Below are 26,448 nucleotides of genomic sequence, written 5' to 3'. Positions count from 1 at the left end.
TCAATCAAAAAAATGTCTCAACCAACAACGTCCACTTCCTCATCATTGCCACCACCACCACGAAAACAATCACCAACCCGAGCATCAGGTGTTCGGCTTCCCAAACCACTCGAAAATGCAAATTATCAAACAAAAATCAATTTAATGTTCGCCAATCATATCATGTTCAATCCAATGTATTGCAAAACATGCTCCACTAATGAACATATTCTGGAGGATAGATCGGAAGGTAATTTCGTATGTACCAAGTGTGGCTGCGTGATTAGTCGATTGATAGACTTTGAAAATAATGATTGGAGAGATTTTGATGAGGATAAACCAAGTAATTCTCGTGTAGGAAATTCAACCTTAGAAGAGAATGAGGATGTATTGATAATTAATGAATCTAGAGTGCTAGGAACTAGAATTAAACCAGATTCTTCTAAATTGATTAAACTAGGAAAGATGAATATTGAAAATGAATTCCTCTCTGAAATTTTCAAACAGGTTACATCAATTGTTGTGGATCAATTCAAATTGGAGAGTAGATATACATTTAAAATTAAGGAATTACTCAAAGAAATTTATTCTGAAAATAGGAGAACGTTCAATAACAAGACGAGGAATCAATGTTTAGCAGCTTGCTTATTCTGTGGACTCAAATCTGAGGGGATTGGTAAGACATTGAAGGAGTTTTGTGTGATTTTACATGTTTCAAAGGAGGAAATATCAAAATGGGTTTCAATCATTCAGAAGAATCCAAAAACTAAGGAGCTCATCAAGACTAAGGATTACAATTCGCCTCAAGCATTTGTTGAGGATTTCTGTAAGAAATTACATCTTCCACCTAGTGCCATTTCAAAGATTAAGGATTTGGTTGACAAGGCCATTCAATCTGATCTGCTCTCTGGAAAAAGTCCATCAACAGTTGCAGCTGCTTGTTTATTCTATTTTATTTCCACCAGTACTGATCAGAAAGTGACAAGTCTTCAAATTGGAGAACAAGAAATTGAAGGAGCTACATCCATTACTAGTAATACATTCAAGAATGCTCTGGATTCAATTATTACTGTATTTAAGAAACAATAACAGAGATTTACTTCCCAAATTGCATATTTTATTTTTGTATTATTTTCCTAACATTTATTATTGTATGTTCGAACAGTTTCTTTCAGGGAGAACATTTGGAAATTGAAGTTGTATTATATAGAACCTTTTTCAGACATCTAATAATTTATCATGAGGTCAGTAACTATAATTGATTGAATTTATATTAAGAAACTCGATTTTTAATAAATGTTATTGTGGTGTTGTTGTAATGTTCGCGTAAGAATCAATCCATCTATTGAGAGGATAGTCACCACAACTGGATATTAATTTTCTTGTTGTGTGGACTATACTGTGACATGTTACAATGTTACCATTGCATTCAATGTGTTGAACTAAACCACCATCCATATCGATTTGTGGTACCATATCATTGGCTGGTTTCACACTGACACAATATCTGTCAATATTTTCCTCAGTGATTGAGAATTTTTGTCTGCTCAATAAAACTCCAGGTCCAGAGAAAGTCACAGCTTGCACCATGTTTCTTGAACCTACAATCTTGGCCAACCCACCACCCAAGCTGTGTCCAGTAAGAATTACTTGCCTCTTCAGTTTTGATTGGGCTACGTAATCATCCAATATTTGATAATAATATCTGGAATCGTCAAGACTTGTAACATTAGAACGAGGAACCATGGTCAACTTTTCAATTTGTGAAATGTACCAGACCAAGCTTGTCAAGAGAGATTTTGGCCAAACAGCAAATGGTCCAATAACAGATGCAATTTGAAGCAAACCTGCCTCCTTCCATACATCGAAATCTTGAACAATATCCTTTGGAATTATAGTTCCTCGAACTGAAATGATTGATAAATTCTTAGATGGAATGTACAAATCGAAAAAGTTAATGGTAGTATTTTCTCTTCTCAAAACTTGACAATTTCCACCTTTGCATTCAGGGAACCAAGTTTCCAAATCATGTGAAAAGTAAGGGTCTACCTCATAAGCCAAAGCACTGAACAAGGCATAATCAACAGGGCTGTATCCATGCCAACGATTATCACAAATATCAAATCTAGGAGTAGTGACATTGTACTGTTCACCAATTCTACTCCAATACAACTCGTCATTGGCTTGAGCATTCAAACTACCCAAGATGAAAATAGCTCCCAACAAGAACATAAAAGTCATCAAACAGGCAAATAATGCATCTGCAGCATCAATATCAACTCTCATGAACAATACGAAAGAAATCATAATGAGTAGAACAATTAAGCAAACTCCAGAAATCCACCCAATGAAATAGAATGTAAAACCAATCAATAAAAAGAGTGTAATCAATATGGAAAGTTGGAAATAAATTACTGTGAAATATCTAAAGAAGGTATGCTCGTGTTCACAGTGATAGTGAGGAGGTAAGTTCTTTCTATAATATTTGGATCTGTTTTTTAGAGTACTCTCAGTGAATGTCGATAATCTCTTACTAGAATTGCTATTTGGAATTGTTGGTGTCTTGATTTCAACTTCCTCAATATCAAATAGAGTAGCTCCCTCATTTTCTGAAGATTGTTCACTTGTAATTGCTGATCTTCTGACCAAAGATAAAACCTTATCCCACCACTTGTTCAAGTTGAATCTCAAAATTTGTAAAATGAATAAAATCAAACAAAAAGTCCAAGGAAGGAAGAATGTCAGATAAGTCTCTGTAAATTTGAAGGTGATACAGATGGCAATCACAATGGTAAACAAGAAGAGGAGAGTCTTGGCAGCCTTAAAAATAACATATGGACTGTGATAGAAAACCTCTTCAACAAATGTGATATACTTGTCAATTCTTGACAAGATCCAACTGAGTATACCATTCTTCTTTCTATCTTCGTTATAGTTCCAACTACAGAGTAATCTTTCTTTTGAAGGTTGATGTGGAGGAATGAAAAAGTATCTCTCAACAATAGTATTCACAATCATACAAACAACAATAACAGAGACAATCAAGAGAACATCTCCAACATGGAACAGTCCCAAGAGGGCAACAATAGCTATCATTAAACCCAAAACTATAAGAAACCACACAAAGGACATTTTGATATTCTTCTTTCTCTTGTGTTTGTTTTCAGGATCTTCTAATTTAGGTTTAAAGCACTTTCTGATTTTGTAGTAGAGGGCTGTCAATGTTGGGAAACTAATGCCTGCCAAGCAACAGTACCAAGTTACAAGAACCCAAACATTTCTCTCCTTTTCAATTTCATAGACCTTCTCATCTACTTGATGTCCAGCCAAATCAACAAAATCCTCACTCTCTGGAACAGAATTTGGAAGCTCTTGATAAATTGGTGGATTTACAGTTTCCTCTTCTCCTATTGTTGAAACGATGGCCATGTTATCATCTTCAATGTCAACAATCGAGGCAGAACTTGTTGCTCTATCTCTAGATTTGGCAATCAATTTTTCACTCTCTGTTGGATTAACAGTTCCATAATTGCTAGTTGTTCCATTCGATGAATCGCTCAATTTCTTTCTCTTGTATTCCATAGTTCTGAGACGTTCAAAGAATGCCTTTTTTCCTCCTAAAAACATGATTAATCTCTTCCAATTTTCAATCAAACTTCCAATCCACCACATCAATATGAAGAAGAAACTAATTACAAATCCAGAAGTGATAAAAGTTTGGAATGATTCACTCATATTTGATAAAAATCCAGATCCCTCTCTAGGATTGAAAAAGAATGTCATTAATCCAACCAATAGTGGCACAATTTCCAAAACTAAAATCAGTAATGCTTGAAAAACAATATCAATCCAACGAGGTGTTGAACCATGTCCTAAATATGGTAAAGATTGAATAAATGTTCTAAATTTCTTTGTAATGTGCAAATATTGCTCTTTCGACCACACTCTGTATGAAAGGATTAGACACTTTGATATTAAAATTAGTGTGTACGTACATTCTAATGAACTGCAAACACTTGGCAATAATCAGAGAAAAGACGAAACATGAAACTCCCAACATGCCAATCACTGCAAACTGTATACAAATTCTCTCCACATATGGATAAGCTTTCTAATTTCAATAAATTGTTCATATATTAATCATGTTTTTGATCGTGATCATTAATTTTTTCAATTAATATAAAGTTATTGTGATGATTATAATAGAAAGATTCTAGCAACCTACCATTGTATCTACAAAGTGGAATACATAGTACAATTGCACTCCAAACGACAAACCCTCCAACAACACCAAAAAGGCACACAATCCAACATTGTACGTCAAATAAAGCCTCCGAAGAAGCATAAACCAAGATCTATGCAGCTGCTCAATTGGTCTCATCCCAATAAACACAATAAATTATCAATCAACCAACACACAATTCTTCAAAAACCCGAAACAATAAGATGTTATTCTTCCGATAGAGTTTGAGAATTTTTTTTGATTTTTTAGTTTTTTGGAACCACAATAGAAAGTTGAGGCGGAAAATTTTGAGGGTTACACGATAAGAGTTGAGTGAATGTGAAAGTCTCTTTTCTTCATCTCTAGTTGAGATGGATTAGAAATTGAGTGTGAAGAGAGAAAATCCCCCAGGAGGATAAAAACTATTGGGTTAAGAAAATGTGAGCACTAACCAAATAATACCTTTACTGGCTGATTGGGGATTTAGAATAATGATATTTTTATTGTAGCGTTATCACTTGATAGGAAGGTCAGATAATCTTGTTTTACAAAAAGCAAATGCAAGTAAATAATGTGAATTGATTTTTTAATGAGATGGCTTGACTGTATTACAAATTGATACAGATATTCTTATCCTCACTGTAAAATTCCAAACTATAGTCACCTCCTTCACGTCCAACTCCTGATTGTTTCATACCACCAAATGGAGTTCTCAAATCTCTTAAAAGCCATGTATTGACCCAAACAATTCCTGATTCCAATTCATCACTAAAACGATGGCCAATTGATAAATTATTTGTGAGAACAACAGCACACAACCCATATTCTACATGATTGGCCATTTCCAAAGCTTGTTCCTCAGTTGAGAATTTGTGTACAGTTACAACAGGTCCAAAGATTTCTTCAGTGGCAGTTCTACTCTTAAAATCGAGTCCAGTAATAATTGTTGGTGTATAGAAGGCGCCATTCTTGACTGATTCATCTTGTAATTCAGCCCTCTTACCTCCAGTAACAATGGTTCCTCCCTCAAGTTTTGCCAATTGAGCATAATAATCAATTTTGATTAAATGTTCTTCTGAGATTTGAGTTCCAAAAGTGGTAGTATTCTCGAGTGGATTTCCAATCTTGGTATTCTTTTCAAGGAGTTGTTTTAACTTTTCAACAAATTCATCATGAATAGATTCGTGAACAATGATACGAGAGGTACACAAGCAAATCTGTCCTTGATTTAAGAAACCTGATCTTGCTGCAAGTTCTGCTGCCTTTGTAACGTCATAATCTTTTCAATAATTCAAAATAATTTTCAAATTCATATAATTCCACATCAATAATAATAATAGAATAAATATTGAGAAAGGGAATGAACATACCTCCAAAAACAACCATTGGATTCTTTCCTCCCAATTCCAAACTAACCTTCTTGAAATGTTTGGCTGCCATTTGAGAAACAACTCTTCCAGTGGCAGTACCACCAGTGAAAGTAATGACATTAATCTTTGGATGAGCAACAATGGCACTACCACAATCCTTTCCATAACCATGAACTAAATTGAATGCACCACTTGGCAATTTAACTTGTTCAATAACTTCAGCCAGCAAATGAGCTGTCATTGGTGTCAATTCTGAACTCTTTGCAATAACACAATTACCACAAGCCAAAGCAGGAGCTACTTTCCAACTCAACAAGTAAATTGGCAAATTCCAAGGAACAATAATACCAACAATACCAGCAGGTCTTCTAGTTGTATAATTAATTGTCTTGTTTGACATTAAATGGGCTTTGGTTGACTGTTGACGAACAGCTTGAGCAAAGAATCTAAAATTCGAAACTGCTCTAGCAACATCCATATTCTTTGCCAATGTAATTGGTTTACCAGTATCCCTACTTTCTGCCAATGCAAATTCATCAATTCTCTTTTCAATTTGATCAGCAATTAAATCCAAATATTTAGCACGGTCTTCCTCCGATAATCCTCTCCATGATTTTGATTTCCAACATTGAACAGATGCATCCACAGCCTTTTGAATGGTTTCTTCTTTCGAACAAGGAACGTACGAAATTACTTCGTTAGTTGCTGGATTTTTATTAACAATCCATTCATTAATATATTCTTCATTGATGAATTGACCACCGATGAAATTTCTAATAACATTTGATGATGAGGATGGAAGTGAATTGGTTGATTGCGGAATATTAGCTGGTGGGTTGGTCAATCCGTGTTGATCGGTGAGTGAGTGTTGTGACATTTTTTTTTAATTTTAAATGATTTTTTGTAAATTTAATTTCATTTCAATTTTGTTGTGTTTAGTTTTGGTTATTAGAAAGTTTGATTTTGCTTGGTCCTAATGCAATATTGTTAAATATCAGTTGAATAATAAGCTGAGGTTGGAGCAGCTTGTGAGCTTGACAGTAATCCTCTTGACATTTTACTTCTTTTAATGAACATGAAAACACCAATACCCAAAACAACGAGTGAAACAATTGCAACCACAGAAATAAACAAACCAAGAACCACACTTCCTACACCTCTGTTCATCGGTTCTGGTGGATTTGCATTATTGGCAACAATTAAAACTTCATGATCTCCTGCTAATAATGGATTCACATCACAAGTCAAAACATTGTTTTCAAAGGATACTTTTCTTGCCATTAATTCTTGATTACCTGATAGGAAGATACATGTCAATGAATTGAGATCGATTCTGTAACTGTCTCCAACAACATTCTTTACATTTTCATTCTTGAAAGACAAAGCTTGAAAAGTTGCTTCCTCAAATTGTAATGGATTCTTTGTAATTGTGACTGAGATACGAGAAAGTAAAACTCTAGATGTTCCCAATTTTTCATACTTTTGCTTCACTTGATTGACTGTAAGCATTGAAGGATTTGATGGTGTGAAATAATTTGCCTTTGGAAAAAGGTATCCCATCAAGTAATCATCATACGAAAACTGCAAATAGCTTGGATAGTATATGGCAATCTTCTTTCCAAACTGAACATCTAGTGGTGATTTAAAAACAAACAATCCAAAGATAATCTTCTTTCCAAAAGCTTCATTAATAGAGAAGGAATAATCCAAATCAATCTTTAAAGCATCAACAGGTTCTGAAAATGCATTTGTTGCCTCATCATATCTCAACATTTTATAAGAGTAGGGATCATACATGAATGGAGAAGGAACAGAAGTAGTAAAAACAACCTCCATTGCAGTTCTGGTTGCTCTCATTCTTGCCTTTTCCTCTTCGGGAGTGTTTGGTGGATAGTTAAGGGTTGTCTGAGTTAAATCCAAAGTAAAGAAGAACACCTCTTCCATTTTCTTATTAAAAGATGGGATGGTATGTGTGATTGGCACATCGGCAGCACTCATCTTGAGACTGCCACTCACTATCGAATCAGGGAGTGTTGAAAATTGAATATTAAAATTCCAACCCTCAAAATTGTACAATATTGGTGTATTCGGAGCAAGATTTCGAGGTGTTGTGTCAATGGATGGTTCAAAAATAGGGGTTGTTGCCTCGGCTAACTTTATCATCATGACCATGAGCAACATTAAGATTGTCGTTACGGATGGATTAAGATTGTTCCTCATTTTTGCTTTTTTTTTAAAACTCTTTCCAGACCAAGAAGAGTTCATTCCTTAATAGAAAAGGATACAGATCTTTGTGAATTTATGATTTTATTTAAAAATATTGGCTATTATCTGTATCATCATTGGCCATATAGGAAGGAATTGGAGCAGAGGAAATTATAGAAGTTTCCTCATCAGTTGCCATGATTGAGTATTCATCTTGAGAGGAGGTTGATGCCATCCATTCAGAGAGAGCATGTTGGAATTCCACTTGTTTTTCATTCAATTGTTGAGCCAAAATTTTACATTGATTTTCCATGATTGTTTTCTTCTTGATAATTTCATAGAATTGTGACTTTTCCTTTTCGAATTTGGCAAGAGAAACTTCAAATGACTTTTCTCTTTCTGAGAGTTCTTGTAAATGATTGTGAAGAGTGTCTGATTTCAATTTGAGAGAATTTTCAGTCTCTAACCTGATTGCGTTAAACTGTGTAGAAGCTTCTTCAAATGATTTTTCTCTTGTATCTAATTGGTACTTTAAAAATTTCAAATGTTGAGCTTGAAGTTCTTGTTGACCTTGCTTTTCATTCAATTCTTGTTCACGTTGTTTGATCAAAGCTTGGAAGGACTCCTTTTCTGTTGTGAAAGAAGCTTGTCTCAGTTCCAAATCAGCAAGTTTTTCATTGATAGATTCATCGAGAGAATTCAATTGTAATTGTCTTGTTTCAATATTATAGAGGTGGTGTTTCTTTTCTTGTTCAAATGATTGTTTGACACTTTCTAAATCAGCTTCTACTCTTACCCTCTTTTGTTCCAATTCGAGATCAAGTTGAGAAATTTCTTGATTTCTTCTTTCCATATCGAGTTCAAAATTATTTCTCAAAGTTTCAAATTCTGACCACTTATTTTGAACTTCCTGTTCTAATCTTTGCATGGTTTCGTAAAAATCTTGCTCCATTTGATTCAACTTGTTGGTTTCCTCGTCTTTTGTCAAGTTGTGTTGCTCAATTCTATTTTGGAGATCCTTTTCAGATTGCAATACTTGTTGACTTCTTTCATTCAATTCCTTTTCCATAGTTTCGATATTAGTTTTTTGGAAAGACAATTCTTCTAATTGTCTTGTCAACTTTTCTTGTTCTTGTTGTAATTTGATTTCCATCTCGTTCAATAAATATTCCCTAGATGAGACTTGTTGTTCTCTATTATACAATACTTCCTCTCTTATTTTAAATTCCTCTTCTCTGGCAAGGAATTTCTTGGTATCTTCTAATTGATCATTAGAAATTTGTTGTAATTGTTGTGAGAGTTCTTCAACCAACTTGTCATGTGAGAGTTTTTGTTGACAAGCTAATTCTTGTTGTTCCTTCAATTGATTTTCTAAATAATTCTTCTCAAGAGAAAGCATGTTAGCTCTTTCACTTTCCTTTGAAAGATTCTCATTCAACTTTTTAATCTTTTCTTCCAATTTGGAAATTGTACTAGATGACTCAACTGTTGGAATACTTGAATAATCAAATGGTGATGAATCCATAAAATCAGCTCCACCTCCACCCAACAAGAAACTATCATCATCTTGATCGTTATTACGATGATTATTAATCATTGGAGAAGCACTAAATGATCTATTCTCATAATCAGAGTCCATTTCAGAAACCATTCCAGGTGAGTGAACTCTATCAAAAGATCTAAACCTTTCAGGTGTAGAAATTCTTTCAAATCCAGATAAACCATCATCATTATCACCATGTTCAGAATCTGAATCTGAATCATTTTCATTCATATTACCAAATGATAATCTAGTTGGAGCAACACTTGTAGAATTATTAGAAGCAGGACTAGATACTGTTGGTTTCCTCTTCTTTTTAACTTGTTTGGATGTTCTAATTCTTGGAGTAATTTCATCTTCAGACAAAAGATTTTCTTCTGATGAAGATGAAGCAGATTTGTACTTTCTCTTTTGTTGTTTGTTTCTTTTTCTCTTATTGGCAACAGTTCTTGGTCTTTTATCTTCTTCTTCCTCTTCCGATGATGATGAAGAAGACAATTCAGCCAACTTGAGTAATTGTTCTCTATTGAAGGATTTATCCATTTGCTTTCTCTTTTTCTTATCAATTCTTGTCTTGAGAGAAGGAATGTTTCTACTAGGACTCAATCCCATTCTTCTAATGACCATGTTAGTAAATCTTTGTGGAGAAGCCACCCTAGGTAAACTATTTGAATTCTTCTTCTTATTGGAAAACATATTCTTAAACTTGTCGTATTGTTCTTGAAGTTTATCATTCACTTGTTGAGTTAATTCTTCTATTGGAAACTTTCTCTTCTTTCTATTTGAAATCCACACATAACCATCAGTGAGTTTAGAGTGAATTCTTAACAAGAGTTCCTTCTGTGCTTGTAATTCACTTGAAAAGGCTTTCTGATAACAAGCTCCTCCACTTGTATGAATTTTACCAGAGTGTGAGTCTTTGGTAGTAATACCGTGCCTAGATTGAAGATAGTATATAGTTGCTGTTGTGGTAGTGGAGGAGGAGAATAAATTATTGTTAGTGTCTGTTGATGCTGTTGTTGTATTACTTGATGTTGATTCATCAGAAGATGAAGAAGAATTATCATCGTCGTGATCGTGTTGGGAAATGATGCAAAATTGCCAATACTTGTTCTTTCCACTCATGTTTGTGGAAGTTTGAAAGACCAGAACACGAGAAAGTAAGCCATCCTTATCATTGGCTCTAATTGATGAAGTTGTTATTGATGATGAATTCATTGTTGTTGATGTAGAGTTTGTTAGCAGCATAATGTTCCTAGATTTAGATGTAAAATAATAATAATTATATGTTATTATGATGTGTTGTTTTTTAGTTAATTGTCAAACGTAATAATAGTTTAATAGTATTGATGATAGGTTGTTGTTTCCAGAGAAAGATGGAAGAGGATTTTCCACGGATAAGAGGAAATTTTCAAGAGTGGATCGAAAAATTCAGCAGCGAGGTGTTGATGTCATCTCTCCGTTAAGACTATTGTGTTTGGTATCACTATACAGTGGTATTAAAAGTGAATAATATAACATTTGTGTTCAAGTCATTTTCTTATTGTGATGAAGGGAAGAAGCAAACCGTTAGATATTTAAAATGGTTTTTAATTTAATTTAAATTTAATAAAAAATGGCAACGCTATCGATACCTTCCTAGGAAGGCTTTGGTTCCAACCTTTGTTCATTTCTGTTTCATTATTCCTATCATCTCATCAACAACAAGGTGCTCTTACAACAACAAGTACTACTGTATCTCAACCTTTTACTCGAAACAAACAACGGAAAGAAAGTAATTGCTGGCTTGACCAGATATCAATTCTATATATTTTCTCTCTCCTGGAAGAGAAAAAACATGTCTTTGCTCTCATCAATATTTCCAACAAGACAACGGTTTTCGTCCAATTAAACTAATGGTCGTCTTACTATGTAAAGTCAATAAATACTCTTGTAATTTTTCACTTTTCAATAGAGTGGGATAGCTCCAATTCTGACGGACAGTGCAATGTCTGATTGAAACCAACCAAAGTGTGCAATCAAGCACAACTCTGGACCCTACAAAAAATTGAGTTAATAGTAATTGCAACCCGTGGGCTGCTTTCAGCTATTAAACTGAAAAGAACAGATACTACACTCGATCAAAGCCAATTGGCCGAGAAAGATGTTTTCGAGAGAATTGGATAAGAGGTTGTATATGTGGAGCGATTCTGTATTACCTTGGATGCATGGTGTTGTGGTACTTGAATAAAAGTTTGAAAAGATCAAAAATTGAACAGGTAGCAAATGAATTATCCTTATAAAAAGCTAAATAAAAAGACTACAGCACCACAGGTTCCCAAGTTGTCTCCAACCTCAGTACTGATGTGGCTCGACGATGCTTAACTTCTCAAATCGGACGGGATGAGGTGCATTCATCGTGATATGGCCGTAGCCATTCATCACCTTAATTTACGATATTTAATCTATTAAGATGAGTGAGCTTTCTCGAACATAGAAGCGAGGGTGGATGAAAGAACCATTTTGTTCATCCTTATTGTTATCAATAACTTTAACACTTGGGGCATTATTTCCAACCATCCAAGATGATTACTTAATGATCTAACACTTTGAACTTTAGTAACCATATTTATAACTGCCTTTAAGTTGTGTAATGTAGAGTCGAATTCTACTAGATCGCTACTTGGAAGCAATGTCAATAGAAATTCAATTAATTAGATACGACAGGAAGCCTGCCAGGAATATGGCGACTGTCCCGCTACAGTCTTTGACTGTATGAACAGTGAAGGCAACGAAGACAGAATCTTGTTGGTTCAGGTTTTGTTTGAAGAAATAGATATGGTTGATCAACCTAGTATTTATTGAACTTTTGCCATGTTGAATTGTTTGATGCAAATTTTGGTTTCTCATATTCTGATCAATTCTAAATTGAAACTTCATCTATTTCAAAACATTTACAATTTACTACGTAATTAGTTACAAGTTAATTTACATCTTTTTCGATTTGGTAATCTTCTTAGTGGTGGCTGATTGTTGTTTAGCTCTTTTCAATTGAATTTTTCGAAGATCTTTTCACTGAAATTTCTTTACCATTTAAATTTGCAAGATGATAATCAATGTCTAGTTCCATTTATAATATTAGATGTATCAATATCAAATAATGGTAATCTTTTAGATAAATCAATCAACTCCAAATTTTGTACAACCTAGACATTCACTGTAAATATATTTAATTCTGTTGATCTAATGGAATACCTCCGAATCAAATAAATTGTCATATTCAACAGAATCGTTCCCTTTCGATAACATTCCTCCGTAACACTGTATTCAGGTTTTGTAATAATGTGCAAGTTGTTCATCCTCATATAAGCAATAGTTGTAATTTGTTCTATAATGAAATAAAATCCTATTTGAAATGAATATTTTGGGTTCCTATTAGCTTTGATAGCACAACTTGCATTCTTGCATGTTGCATGAAAGCATGTTAACATGTCCATGTTGTTTTTTTCGTTTTTGTAGTTCCAAAAGTTACAATGAGTTTCCAACTAATTATTTTAAGCAACACGATCAAGAGGGTTAAATGAGAACATTGGAAACTAATATCCTCCCTTTTCCATATCCAATTGTTGTTGTTGAGTTCTATTCGATAGTTAGATGATACTGAGGTGTTACCATTCCTCTTACTGACTTCTCAATAAGGTTGTTCCACAAATGTTAAACCAATTCAATTCTCAGAAAACCATTGAACTCTATTAAACTCCATTGTAAATATTGTAATCTTACTCAGTAAAAATTACTATAAATTCAAATTGACCATTCTTTATGATAAAGACAAAACAAAAAAACAATATTCAATATTGAATTGTATCTGAAAACTCCTCAACAAGCTTTATATCAAAATGACTCAACAAACTCACGAAGAATTATTCAATGAAAACATGTGTGGAAGTGGTTTGGCATTCAAGAAGGTGGTTCGTGAATTATTCAACAATCGTATTGTTCCTGCTACTAAGAATCTTCAACAAGTCAATTCAAAGATGATCATCTTGTTGGATTGGGCTTCTCTTGCTGCATTGCCAACTGAAACCAAATACAAGTATGGTGATAGATTTGCTGAAGATACCTTGTTGAATAATTGCATCAAATTCTTAACTGAAAGTCCAAGATTGAGATGAGTGAAATTGCCAAGGTTTTCATCAAGGATCCTGATTGTAAGGACGCTTTCATGGGATTGGAAAAATTGATTTTCAGAGTTGTCCACAATGCTGATAGTAAGGAATCTTCTGGTTTCCTTGGATATTCTTACAAGGTTAATGGTACTGATTTGGTTGTCACTTTGGATTGCAATTTGACTCTTATTATGAAGGTTGCTAATGAAAGACAAAGTCCATCTGCTGATTCTGAAGCTAAAAAGTTGATTAATGCTTTCTAATTTTGTAAAATGGCAGTACTTAATGAATCAATATTGAAAAACCAATAAAAACAAGCTTCCAATATTGTTGATATCAAACAAGTGTAAAATCTGCAAAAATATAAAAAGAAATAAAAGACTACAGCACCACAGGTTCCCAAGTTGTCTCCAACCTCAGTACTGATGTGGCTCTACGATGCTTAACTTCTCAAATCGGACGGGATGAGGTGCATTCATCGTGATATGGCCGTAGCCGTTGAAATCCTTAATTTCTGATATTTAAATAAAAACTATACCGAAAAAAAGCCAGTTTCAGCAACATGGATATAAATTGCATTTTCATTCAATGATTAATTTAATTAGAACACTGTTAGCCACCTTTAGCCTTAACAATCAAATGAAGATTGGAATCTTTTTGAATAACATTAGAATCCAACAAGGTGATTCCATCCTGCAATTCCTTACCAGCAAATATAATTCGTTGTTGATCTGGTGGAATATTTTCCTTATCTTGAATCTTTAATTTAACATTTCCAATAGTGTCATTCGATTCAACCTCCAAAGTGAGAATTTTACCAGTCAATGTCTTGACAAGTATTTGAACACCACCTCTCAATCCTGACACTAAATGCAGAGTTGAATCATTCTGAATATTGTAATCTGTTAGCATTCCATCATGTACTGGTTGACCTGCAAAGAAGAGTTTGTAATCTGTTAAAATTCCTTCCTTGTCTTGAACTTTGGATTTGATATTTTCTATTGTTTGGTTGATTGACTCTACTTGCAAAGTAATTGTCTTGCCTGTGAGAGTTTTAATAAAAATTTGCATCATTTTGTAAACTGTTCAATCTCTGCAAATACAATTAAGTTGAGTATTTTTTTTGACCTTTATTTTTAGAAAGTTCACTGTTACAATGTTAAGTTATCGAAATCTTACTCATGATGACACATTAATACAATAAATAGTTTCTAAAGAAGAACTTTCTTATTGAGATTCCGCATTAGAAATTCTTCAACAATTAATTGAAACTTTAAAATTCAAAAAAAAATGCAAAATTCCAAACAACCACTCACGGAGGAATATGTGATGAGCCAACCAGCACTCTCTATTGAAGAAATGTTGGAATTGCTAGCCACCAATCAAGAACTTTTCAAAAAGTGGGAAGAAAAATATTTAACTTCGGAATATGATGATTCTGAAGAGGAATTTGATGATGATAATTCCGAAGGTGCTGAAGAAGTAGAAGATTCAAATGAAAATTAGAATGAATGAATCAATTAAATAACAATGAAGAAATGATATTAAATTATAATTAGTAATACTAATAATATTATCTGTGAAAAGTCATGATAAAATCAAGTGTGGAAGGTTCAATTTGGAAATCTTTATTTGATGAATTTAATAATAATTTTAATATTTCAAATTTAATTTGGAATTCTTTTAAAGATATTTAAAGTATTCAAGGTTTAACATAATGCAAGGTTGTGCCCTTGGTAATGCTGTAATCCACCAAGTACCTTTCGTTTTCCAATGCCTTTCCTGCGAATATAAGTTTAATCATACTAACATCCCTTGAACGTTCGCACACTCGTTCCAAATCAATTGTCCTGTAAGAATAATCAATATATATATGGATGGGAATTGTTGCTTGACTCAACCAATTTCTAATAATCACCTCATATCCTCCTTCATCATCAACAACAAGCTCTGGAATTCTCTCAGAGTTTTCATTCTCTTTGTTTGCAATCTGCTCCAACAAGTTAATTCTCAACTCAATTTGTGATACATGAATTGAAATCCTTTCCAATTTTCCAAATTTGTCTAGATTTAATTGTTTCACATTTCTACAATGGCTAATTGATAGACTTTTTAGTTCATTAAAACTAATACTCTCCAATTGATCTTGTCTTAATCGATGCAAACCATTCAAGTTCAATTCTGTCAAACAAGCAAAGTTTTCAATTAAATATTTTACCAATAATTCACAAATCTTGTCCTGTCTCTCTAATTCCATCCTAAGCAAATCACTACTATTGATCAAGGCTTCATCATTCCATGAGCATCTCTCATAAGTCTTTATCATTACTCCATTACTAGTAACGGAATTAGCATTCACAATTTGATTAATTGCACGAGCAACCATCTTTTTCCTCGGCAAAGAAACACATCCCGACAAATCCAATCTTGTTATTCCATATTTCAAACCATCATGAATTGATCTTGATCGGCTCCTACAACAAGTCCAACTCTTAATATTTTCCATTATTAAATTCTCTTCATTAGATCTCTTATCAAAAGGTTCCAACATGGAAAATATCAGGGACCACACTCCATAAGAAAATTGTTGTTGTGCTGCCATTTTTTTATTGTATTAACACAAAATGGATGGAATTAGAACAAACTCCAATATTTAACATCTGCTTTTTTAAAAATTACAGTTTTGCTCCATCAAATCTTCTTTCATGATTCTCTATGTGGATCAATATCTTTCACCATTATTCTTACAATTTTCTGTTATTTTAGTTACGAATTAAGGTTACATTCTGTTAAACCAGAAGCGTCGATGGTTTAGTGGTAGAATACGGCGTTGCCATCGCCGTGACCCGGGTTCAATTCCCGGTCGACGCATCTGATAGAAATACATTTTTGCTTAAACCACGTATAGTTAAACTTTTATTATTTAACAGCATAAACTAGACATGTAAGGGCATCTTTTTCTAAAATATCTCTCTTTTATCTATCATATTGATGGAGAAAGATTCCACAGTTTTGACTTCATTTTTTTCCAATAAAAGAAATGCATGACTAGTTCCTTAACATACAGAGCTGTTTGAAGCAGGAATTGAATAAAATGGATCACACATTTTCCTGTTTCACTATTCATTGATTTAAATTCGAAAATTAAACTAAGGCAATTTAACCAAATCTAGAGGTTTTACTTTCAATATTATTCCGAAAAAAATGTCTGATAGGTGCGGTACTATTTTACAGCTACCCGTTGAATTATTACGTGATGAAATATTTGCTAAATATTTGGAATGTAATTTTATAATCACCAAATGTTCACTCGTTTGCAAAAATTGGTTGCAAATTTCAGCCGATTGTAAATTAATTATTGATGTGAAAAAGAACTGTCAAAGTTTTGCAAAATATTGTCAGAGTCAACGATTATTGAATATTGTTGGATTTAGCTCGACTGATAATTCATCTTTGGGAATTTTTGTAAAATATTGTACAGATTTTCAAAGATTGAAGAGTTTGAATTTGTTTTTTTGCCTGAAAGAATGTTTTGAGCACATTTCCAAGTTCACTAATTTAGAAATGCTATCTATTACTCAATCTGACTTTGAAAATGCACTTTGGATTGGAAATTTCACTCAATTGACCTATTTGAATTTGAATGGTAATTTTGTTGGAAGATCTGGATGTGAAAATATTCGAAACTGTCAATCAATAATGGAATTGAATCTTTCCAATAATGATTTACAAGATGATGCTTGTGTCTACCTCTCCGAATTGAAGAATTTGAAAATTTTGCTAGTTGAGAATAATGACATTGGTGAGAATGGTTGTGAATCTCTTTCTCGAATTGAAACTCTAACGAAACTGAATATTAGTCGAAATCATATTCATGATGATGGATTCAGTAATATTTGCAAATTGTCTAACTTGACGCATTTGCATGCATCTTGTTGTTTGATTGGATCTGTTTCAAATTTAACAAACTTGAACAAATTGATTGAATTAGAGCTGAGTGGAAATTTAATTGACAATGAAGGCGTGAAGGTAATTTCTGAAATGCAGAATTTGAGAATATTGAATTTGGTAAATAGTTATATGCATATTAGTGATGATGCAGTTCACTATCTGACCAAATTAGTTAACTTAGAGTTATTGGATTTAAGTGAAAATTCACTGAATATTGAAGATATTGATTGTTTAAAGAGTTTACCACGACTGAGAGAAGTAAAAATTCTAACTCGGCATAAGTATTTCTAATCAGATTATAATCATACAATACGTATTGCATGCTGTTATTAATTTACAAGAATGGTGGCATAATCACCATTAGAGGGATTCATAGCACAAATATAAATAGTAGTCTCATTCAATAATGGATGATTCTGTGGCGTGAAAAGTCCAGTCATCTTTTCAATGGTTGTCTGATCTTTTGGCATTCGTTTCAGTAAACTATTGGCCTTTTTCAATCTCTGACTACTGAACAATATGTTACAATTTTTCTTAATTTCCTCCAAACTCTTCCACCATTCTGCATTGGTCTGTATCAATGCTTTTGATTCCTTTAAATAGTACATTTTGGAAGTTTCATTATCTTGATCCAAATCACTCAATTTGAGGAGGTAGGCATCAGAGCTGAATGTTTCTCTATTTCTAGTAATGATAGCACCTTCTCCCTTATTAGCACCAGCTATAGTAATATAAACTGGAGCAATCAATTTGCTATTCTTCAAAATTTGTACAGCATGTGAAAATGTTGCACAATCTGTCAGTGTTTCTCTAACTAAGAATGAAATTGGCCATCCTCTGGTAATACTCTTGAGAATATTCTTTCCAAAATGTCCATCATCAGTACTTCTAAAATTAATAGAGACTGAAAATGCTCCAGGTCTACATCCTGTCAAAACTCCCAAATATCCAGCCCAACTTGATGCCTTGAAAAGAGTAGTTCCATTCTTTTTGAAATTCAATTGAACTGTATAAGATTTGAGAAAATCCATTGACCAATCCATAGTTCTCACATGAATTCTGATATTGTTAATTTCACCTTGTAAAAAAAACTAATACTTACGGAAATCCATCACTATTCTCCTTTACAATACTAGTACAACAAGCAAACAATTCATAACTCAATTGCATAAAAGCAAATAATCCAAGTGGCAAATTAGCCTGTTCAGCCACAGCTTTCAATTCTTGTGAATAATAAACAGCTCCAGAATTTGTAAAAACATTAAACAACATATTCAGAAAAGTTTTGGCAAACGTAGCTTTCCATCCACCTCCCAGCACTCCATCCATTTCCTCCTCCAAAAAGGCAATCAATGCAGGAAATTTATCTTTATAATCTTCAATAATAGCCTTCCATCTCTCCGATGCTGGTTTATCCAAATCAATTTCATATTCAGGAACATTTGTAAAGGCAAATATTGAGGGCTTTGTTGTAGGCTGATGATCATCACTCGTTTCGGAATCAATGTTTTCATCATCACCAAATAACTGATCAGAGATGATCATGGAAGAGAGGGGAGTAATATCTTGATCAACATCTCCAATTTCAATGACTTGGGAGACGAGAGGAATTTCTGGTTTTTTGTTGGAGGTTGTGGAAGAGGATGGTTGTTGAGACATTTTTTTTGGTTTATTGGAACAGTTCTTCTTGTGTTCACAAGTTCATCATCCATTATGTTTACAATAAATATTTCTAATTACTTTTTAATTGGTGAGGACAAGTTGATTCTTGGTACAGAATTAGTTTTTGGAACTCGTATTGATTTGTTAAGAGGTATTTTCTTAGTGATTTCATCACATCTGATTCTGAGAGGTTTGCAGTGCTGTAAGTTTGGAGCATGCAGTTCATCTTTTGATAGATCAAAAACAAGAACTGTTCCACCACTACATAGAATGTACACTGCTGGACTTTCAACATTCTGGCACCACCTAAGGGATACAAATCTTTCATTAAATCCTTTAAAGGTTCGCCTCACATCGTGAATGGTAATCTCAAGACGAATAGCATCAAATAGAGAGTAGAACTTATCACTGGTCAATCCATAGTTCTTTCCAGATTGTACATGATGATAGAGTGTATACTGATAGGAAGCGTCTGGTACCTTTGGAAATTCTGGCCCTTTCACCAACGAATCAGGAATGGAAGAAATTGATAAAAATGTATAATCAATTTCTCCTGAATATTTTACATAGAGGAACTTGTCCAATTTTCCAAGCTCGGTAATTTTGTTTGAAAGACTCACATTAATTGGAGCATCGAGGTTTTGAATTCTGTTTGGTGTGTTTTGGAAAGTTCTGAAAGAGTAATCCTTTTCACTATTCCACAAAATCAACAATTCTATTTTGGTTGAGTTCACTAAAATTTGGCATGTTTTCACAGTTAATCCTGATAGCCCCTCTGTGACCAGAGAAATCTCCTTACACTTGACAAATTTGAAATCTGATCTCAATTCTACAATTTTCAATTTTGACATGTGGGTTACAATGTAAACATTCGTTCCATAAAATTCTAAGGCAACAACTGTCTCACCCTTAATGTGAATGGACAAATCCTTTACCACTTTGAACAATTGGTCAGAGATGAAAATCTCCTTTTTTGTCCATGAAAGGTATCTATTTTCTGAAACTTTCAAAAATCCTTGTATCTTAGAGCTGTGTATTGGTTGGAATGTACACAATGGTTTACAAGGGCCACTAGGAGTTTCCTTTGAGAATAAAGAAAATGTTCCATCTTCGTGGCCAAAGATATACCTGGCAACTGATTTGTCATTCTTGCCTAATTGAAAGATATCAAAACTAGATGTAGTTAGGAGACTGTCTTTCACATTTAGTTCTGAGTTGTTATCTGCATAGTTCTGTGTAATGATATCAATATCTGAAAATTCTTCAGAATCACAAAAGGCCGATAATTGCAATTTTTGTTCTTGGAACTTTTTGTGTATTGGGAACTGAATGCAATCAGCAGAAGCAAGAGTGAATTCTGGCTGATGCGGATCTGTGTAGAAGGCAATAATAGAGCCATGATCTCCAACAATAAAGCAACAAGTTCCGTCCGTACTCCACTTCATCCTTAATAATTTTTGATCATTAATTTTGAAAACTCTCTTCATTACTAATAATAAGAGTTTGGAGTAACTGTTTTGATGAGTAGAGAACCATGAAATGCCACTCGAGTAAGCAAAACAGTAATTTTGATTTTCACAACAATGTATTCCTACAATGTCTGAGAATGTTGAAATGATAAAGGCAAGTTTTAAGAAACAACGTACCATTCACTTCAACTCCTGTATCAGTTTTAGTATTGACAGTGGAATACATTTTGATATTGTCAATAATGTTTGATGAAATCAATTTGGAAATATCAAACACACAAACTTTACGTTCATCTCCCTTACAGACAGTAGCAATCATTGTCTGTTGATCCGAACTAATATCTATTTCTGAAATTTTGCCTCCTCCCTCAAATTTTACCTGAGAGAATTTCCCTCCTCCATGGTTATTGTGCTTGGAAATTCTATTTCCTTCCCAAAGAATGTAATACTCATCAATACTTCCTCCCATGATCAATACTTGCTCCACACATAAGGCAGTATTCACTACCAATTCGTACTGTTTCACTAAATCCCCTGTGTCCAAACCAATCTCCAACACTCTTCCATTCTTTGTAAATATATGAATATTCCTCTCAACAACCAGAACTGTTGCTATTGAAAATCCCTTTACATGGTGCGACATGTCCAACTTTAAACAAACTTCACCTTCCCTTGAATCATTGAATAGTCCACTTTTAATCTCATGCTTACTCCACGAAACAAACGTATTCTCTCCAGGCACTCCAACAATTCCACAAATCTCCTCCGAATGCATCCTTCCACACCAAACATCATAACTCCTCTCCTCATACAAATAAGCCTCATTCATCACTGTATTATTATGAAAAATAGCAGTAATAATTCCATCCAAGTGACCAAAAAACAAAACATCAACCCTCTGCTTTTTAAGCGTTCCATCATCAGCAGAACCCTCCTCACTCAAAATACCTGAAAGCACTGACAAGGCCGTGATGGTGGAATGTTCTAACATTTTTTATTTTAAAAATTACCGTAAATTATTTTGGCGGTTCGTTTTTTTTCAGTTCGCTAAGTTCAAAAACGGTTATTAAGGAAAAACTTCCTTATTATCTTTTCTTTTTGCATATTTGTCAATTAATGTGTTTATAAGGAAGTTTGTTGCTTGAGGATTATTTTGATGTTAATTGAATACTTTTGACAGGAATCGAAACATTGTAATAGGTTTGAAATGTTCGATTACTAAAAGGGTTTTTTACTTGATCCAGTTAGAGATGATTGCATATTTACTATTTTCGGTAATTTATAATGTTGTTGAAATAAGAGACAAGATGCACCTACGACCATGTTGAATTAGACCAAAGAAGTGGTTTTTAAGATCTTGGTATTGAAATTAAACTCTTTGAAAAAAATTAGGGAGATTTATTCGAAACTTTTAGAAACTTAACTTTCTATTCTGAGAACCAAAAATCATAATAAATACCAATATCCAAAGATTTGACTTGATTATCTCTTCAAAAGCAGATTTGATAAAGATTCTATCTAGTCCTGTTTTTATCTCAGTTTCTCAAAGTTAATTCCTGTCAAAAGTACATCACCGAATGTCAAAATGTACATTACAGTAGAATTTTATTCTGAAGAGGGTACCTCTCTGCTTAATCGGTAGATCGTTTTGATTCTGTTTTAATAATTAAATAAAAAACCATCAAACAATTTAGACTTTTGACAGCAAAATGATTAAACGTTTTCTCAAACATAAAGATCTACCAGAACCAGAGGAAGATGCCAGCAAACTATCATCCCCCACTCTTCTAACTCCTAATCCTCCACTTGCTCAACTTCGAATGTCATACGAAAAGAAATCAAGTGATGACAACATGTCAGTAATCAGTGATTCTAATCGTTCCTCAATGTCAAATTTACATAGAAAATCCAGAAATCAATTAAATAGAGGTATTAGTTCACGATTTGTTGGAAATCTTCAAAGATCCAGAACTAAAGAATCTTTAGCAAGTGAACAATCAATGCGTAGCTCAATGTCATCTTTCACTCAGTCAACTTCGTCAGCTTCTTCTGGGATGGAAGGTCAGGATTTTGAAGATTTGTATCCAAGTACAAGAGTAGAAGATTATTTGGAATTGAATGTGCTAGTGAATCAACTTTATACATGTGGATTTCCAATATTAATATTCGATTCGAATTTGACAATCGAATATTTAAATAGAGAAGCTGAAGATTTATTTGGATTATTTACCTTCTCAATTATGGGTGAATATTTGAGTGAGGTGCTGTCAGCAGAATCGACAATGGATGTTCGAAGTTTAATTGAAAATTATATTGGAATGGATGAAGAAACTTTTGAAAATAATCCACAAATTCAAGCACTGAATAATGTGGCGAATGTGATTCTACCAATTTCTCTGATCACTCCGGAAGAAAAACAAAAGAGACGTGATGAATTAAAGAAATCTCGACAATTGACAGGAAAATCAGTGACAGAAAAACGAATTTTTCAAATGAAGACGAATTTGGTAGTCCTTAATAAGCTAAATCAAATTCACTTTGCCATGTATATGCAACCAATGAAGCAATCCCAAGAAGATGCTCAAAAACTTGCTTCGATTCAATTTGCCGAAACAATTACTGACCTTTCGGTTGTTCCAATTATTGGAATTAATGATAAGGGAACTGTTTTGATATTCAATAAGGCATCTACCACAACATTTCAATATCAGAGAAAAGAAATTGTTGGTAAGAATATCAAAATGTTGGTACCTTCCAAAATTAGAAATCTTCATGATGGCTATCTGAAACGAGTCGTAGATCAAGTACGTGCACTCAAAGCAGTCAATAAGAGTGGTAAATCTGTTCGAATTGAGCTCAGAGTTTCTGAAATAATCGATCCATTAACCTCAGTTTCGTCCTTTGTTGCTTTCATTCGTGATGCCAAACAAATGGTCACAAAAGAAGAACAAATGAACAAGATTACTGAAAAGATCTTTCCAAAAAATGTTGTACAACGTTTAACAATGGGTCAAACTGTATTCGATACCATTCCAACATGTTCACTCATGTATTGTGATATCGTTGGATTTACTGCACTTTCTAATGGAAAACCTCCATCAGAAATTGTGAAACTCTTGCATGAAATCTTCTCTGCATTCGATGATATTGTCTATGGAAAACAAGTTGAAGGATTGGAAAAGATTAAAACCATTGGAGATTGTTACTTTGTTGGTAGTGGATTATATAAGGAAAAGAAGAGGGGACCTCAAGTGCCAACCATCATTGACAGTTCGAATGGTTTGACACATGCTGATCACTGTGTTAAGGCAGGTATATTAATGATCAAGGAATTGAAATCAGTGATGGAAAAGAAGAAGGACATTGAGTGTGGAAGCATTCAGGTCAGAATTGGAATTCACACATCAAATAATAATCAAGTTTTTGCAGCAGTGGTTGGAAAGACAAAGAGAACTTATGATTTGTTTGGTCCTGAAGTGGCCACTACTCAATTGATTGAGGCAACTGGAAAACCAAATCAAGTTCACATCACTAGTGATACCTTCAATACTTTGCGAGCTCAGAATATTGTGGAAATGTTTGTTGAGTATTACAAGCAAGATGAGGAAGTATTGTTGGAAAAGAATGGCATTTGTGTGATTCCTAAACAAACATATATTACTGATTTGGATTAATAAATAAAACAATTGTTGGGTGGTTTAATTATTTACACATCTCAATTATTGCCATTCAGTAGTTTGCTTCAATGGAATGACTCTGTTTGGATTGATTTCCTTGAATTTAGTATTGTCCTTACTGGCATTACCACGAAGATCGTCCATATGTACACCAGTTGTGGTTGCCTTTTCAAATTCTGAAGAATCAATCTTTTTAGTTGAACCAACAAGAAGACCAGCACCACTAGTAACTCCTACAGGTGGCTTTTGACCTGTTGTGGAAGTGGAAGTGGTAGCAGTAGATGGTGGAGTACTCTTTGGAACTGTTGAAGTGGTGACTGGCTTGGTTGATGATGAAAGAGACATGTTGTTGAATTGGTTTGACAAACTATCATTATTACCCTCTTTTCTTGGAACTGATATTGTTGATGAAGCCATTGATGGAGTTCTAACTGGTTGGGATGGTTGTCTTGGTGGAACAGAAGTAGGAGGTTGATTAATGGTACTTGTTGAACCAAATGATGGAGGAGTTGACTTTGGAGGCATGCTTGCACTTCTTGATGGAGAAACAACATTAAGATTGGTTGGAGGTGGAGTTGGAATGTTATTACTTCTTGGTGAAGTGCCAACGTATGGATTGACAGGAGTAATAGTAGATTGAGGTGGTTGACTTGGAGTCATTGGAGTACCATATTGATTATTGTATCCCATAGGATTGATAGGCATGGATGGTTGGGATGGTTGTCTTGGACTAATATTTACATTGGTTGGTGTCATTCCATAGTTGTTGTTATTATTATTATTAACAGGTGGAGTTTGTGGTGGAGAGGAAATTTGTGGTCTACTGTTATTCATCATTGGTTGTTGATTGTTGTTTCCGTATTGCATTCCTTGTGGTTGACCATAACCCATATTGTTATTATAGTTATTGTTCATGTTGTTATATTGTTGTGGTTGTTGACCATAACCATAATTTTGATTCATCATACCATTATTGTTGTTCATCATTGGTTGTTGTTGATTCATCATGCCATTATTGTTGTATCCATAATTATTGTTATAACCATTGTTCATCATTGGTTGTTGTTGATTCATCATGTTATTATTGTTATAACCACCATAACCACCATTATTATTCATCATTTGATTGTTTCCATATGACATTCCTTGATTAAAGTTATTATTGTAATTATTATTATAATTATTATTTGGTGGATAATTATTGTTATTACCATATTGTGGTTGATTCATCATTTGTGGTTGACCATATTGTTGTTGTGGTGGTTGTTGATTCATCATTGGTTGTTGTTGTTGTGGTTGTTGCTTTGGTGGTTGATTAAAACTACTCATCACAGATTGTACAGGTTGAGAATCACTTCCACCAAATGAAATCAAATCATTATTCTTGTTACCACCACCATTACCATTACCAACCAACCACTAATATTTGATGATTGAATAATTGAAGCTGAATTGGTTGTCTTCAAATTAGCATATTGTGTAGTATTCAAACTAGCACCTCTTGTTCTAGTATCAATGCCTCCATTATTGTATTGAACGTTATTGTATGGCATTTGTTGATTATTATTATTTGATCCGATAGGAGTCGAAGATTGTTGATTTGTATTAGTAGTAGTGGTTGTATTGGAATTACCAACATTTCCAGGAGTAGAACCACCACCAGTCTTATAAAGTCTTTGAATATAAACCTTCTTGATGTGTTCTTTAGCCTTTTCTTTAAATTCCTTATCGGAGGCACATGTTTCAGGATTTGGACGAACAATTTGATCATAATTTCCACCATACCAAGCGGCTTTAACCTTTTGATTACCACCTTGTCTCATCTCTTCAACCTCTTCTTTAGTAACATTGGATAATCCAATTTGTTTTACTCCACGATGACCATATGTTCGATGTACATCGGCACACATCTCACAAATATAACTTTGAAATTGGAGAACAATGAAGGAGGTCTTCTTCTTGCTCATACAATCAACACACATCATATTGTCTCGGGAGGAGACGGACAATTCTCTGAGTGCTTCACGATATCTTTCTTCTAAGAGTTTTGAAGTCATTTTTTTTTAAATTGTTGTTAATTAATCAGATTGAAGGAGATTTTAGAGTTTCAATTTGAAGATTAAATAAGGTAAACTGTAATGTGGGATTGAACTAGGAACTATATATAGACGTTTAGAACTGTAGTAGTAGCAGAATGAAAAATCTTTTGTTTTTCAGTGACGTGT

General features: G+C 33.8%; 11 protein-coding genes and 1 non-coding gene across 12 annotated transcripts; 5 read left to right on the top strand and 7 right to left on the bottom strand.

The window, feature by feature from the left end:
• Nucleotides 1-12: 12 nt before the first annotated feature.
• NAEGRDRAFT_58428 (transcription initiation factor) lies at nucleotides 13-1,081 on the top strand (the record flags this gene model as incomplete). Its single annotated transcript, XM_002675535.1, has 1 exon — nucleotides 13-1,081. One exon carries the CDS (start codon nucleotides 13-15, stop codon nucleotides 1,066-1,068), a length of 1,056 nt encoding a protein of 351 aa, XP_002675581.1. The 3' UTR covers nucleotides 1,069-1,081.
• Nucleotides 1,082-1,278: 197 nt separating this feature from the next.
• NAEGRDRAFT_69178 (uncharacterized protein) lies at nucleotides 1,279-3,762 on the bottom strand (the record flags this gene model as incomplete). The annotated part of the gene is made up of 1 exon (XM_002675456.1): nucleotides 1,279-3,762. The coding sequence occupies one exon, from the start codon at nucleotides 3,760-3,762 to the stop codon at nucleotides 1,279-1,281; it is 2,484 nt and encodes an 827-aa protein (XP_002675502.1).
• Nucleotides 3,763-4,771: 1,009 nt separating this feature from the next.
• On the bottom strand, nucleotides 4,772-6,448 carry NAEGRDRAFT_83208 (aldehyde dehydrogenase; the record flags this gene model as incomplete). Its single annotated transcript, XM_002675455.1, has 2 exons — nucleotides 4,772-5,480; nucleotides 5,572-6,448. The coding sequence occupies 2 exons, from the start codon at nucleotides 6,446-6,448 to the stop codon at nucleotides 4,810-4,812; spliced, it is 1,548 nt and encodes a 515-aa protein (XP_002675501.1). The 3' UTR covers nucleotides 4,772-4,809.
• A 110-nt stretch (nucleotides 6,449-6,558) lies between these two features.
• Nucleotides 6,559-7,791, bottom strand: NAEGRDRAFT_69176 (uncharacterized protein; the record flags this gene model as incomplete). Its single annotated transcript, XM_002675454.1, has 1 exon — nucleotides 6,559-7,791. One exon carries the CDS (start codon nucleotides 7,789-7,791, stop codon nucleotides 6,559-6,561), a length of 1,233 nt encoding a protein of 410 aa, XP_002675500.1.
• A 5,403-nt stretch (nucleotides 7,792-13,194) lies between these two features.
• NAEGRDRAFT_69174 (uncharacterized protein) lies at nucleotides 13,195-13,727 on the top strand (the record flags this gene model as incomplete). Its single annotated transcript, XM_002675534.1, has 2 exons — nucleotides 13,195-13,421; nucleotides 13,472-13,727. The coding sequence occupies 2 exons, from the start codon at nucleotides 13,195-13,197 to the stop codon at nucleotides 13,725-13,727; spliced, it is 483 nt and encodes a 160-aa protein (XP_002675580.1).
• Nucleotides 13,728-14,076: 349 nt separating this feature from the next.
• Nucleotides 14,077-14,538, bottom strand: NAEGRDRAFT_60736 (uncharacterized protein; the record flags this gene model as incomplete). The annotated part of the gene is made up of 1 exon (XM_002675453.1): nucleotides 14,077-14,538. One exon carries the CDS (start codon nucleotides 14,536-14,538, stop codon nucleotides 14,077-14,079), a length of 462 nt encoding a protein of 153 aa, XP_002675499.1.
• A 628-nt stretch (nucleotides 14,539-15,166) lies between these two features.
• NAEGRDRAFT_50147 (uncharacterized protein) lies at nucleotides 15,167-16,066 on the bottom strand (the record flags this gene model as incomplete). Its single annotated transcript, XM_002675452.1, has 1 exon — nucleotides 15,167-16,066. The coding sequence occupies one exon, from the start codon at nucleotides 16,064-16,066 to the stop codon at nucleotides 15,167-15,169; it is 900 nt and encodes a 299-aa protein (XP_002675498.1).
• A 198-nt stretch (nucleotides 16,067-16,264) lies between these two features.
• NAEGRDRAFT_t403 lies at nucleotides 16,265-16,335 on the top strand. Its single transcript has one exon. It is a non-coding gene; the product is annotated as a tRNA-Gly (tRNA).
• A 333-nt stretch (nucleotides 16,336-16,668) lies between these two features.
• Nucleotides 16,669-17,706, top strand: NAEGRDRAFT_50146 (uncharacterized protein; the record flags this gene model as incomplete). Its single annotated transcript, XM_002675533.1, has 1 exon — nucleotides 16,669-17,706. The coding sequence occupies one exon, from the start codon at nucleotides 16,669-16,671 to the stop codon at nucleotides 17,704-17,706; it is 1,038 nt and encodes a 345-aa protein (XP_002675579.1).
• Nucleotides 17,707-17,744: 38 nt separating this feature from the next.
• NAEGRDRAFT_69171 (uncharacterized protein) lies at nucleotides 17,745-21,537 on the bottom strand (the record flags this gene model as incomplete). Its single annotated transcript, XM_002675451.1, has 4 exons — nucleotides 17,745-18,474; nucleotides 18,518-19,098; nucleotides 19,395-20,566; nucleotides 20,724-21,537. 4 exons carry the CDS (start codon nucleotides 21,535-21,537, stop codon nucleotides 17,745-17,747), a joined length of 3,297 nt encoding a protein of 1,098 aa, XP_002675497.1.
• Nucleotides 21,538-22,255: 718 nt separating this feature from the next.
• NAEGRDRAFT_50144 (uncharacterized protein) lies at nucleotides 22,256-24,220 on the top strand (the record flags this gene model as incomplete). Its single annotated transcript, XM_002675532.1, has 1 exon — nucleotides 22,256-24,220. One exon carries the CDS (start codon nucleotides 22,256-22,258, stop codon nucleotides 24,218-24,220), a length of 1,965 nt encoding a protein of 654 aa, XP_002675578.1.
• Nucleotide 24,221: 1 nt separating this feature from the next.
• On the bottom strand, nucleotides 24,222-26,280 carry NAEGRDRAFT_58425 (arfGTPase-activating protein; the record flags this gene model as incomplete). Its single annotated transcript, XM_002675450.1, has 2 exons — nucleotides 24,222-25,525; nucleotides 25,627-26,280. The coding sequence occupies 2 exons, from the start codon at nucleotides 26,278-26,280 to the stop codon at nucleotides 24,266-24,268; spliced, it is 1,914 nt and encodes a 637-aa protein (XP_002675496.1). The 3' UTR covers nucleotides 24,222-24,265.
• Between the last annotated feature and the right edge of the window lie 168 nt (nucleotides 26,281-26,448).

This window comes from Naegleria gruberi, assembly GCF_000004985.1.
Source record: "Naegleria gruberi genomic scaffold NAEGRscaffold_33, whole genome shotgun sequence".
Classification (NCBI taxonomy): Eukaryota; Heterolobosea; class Eutetramitea; order Acrasida; family Naegleriidae; genus Naegleria; species Naegleria gruberi.
Note: the sequence above shows the minus strand (reverse complement) of the source record. Positions and strands in the feature narration are given on the sequence as shown.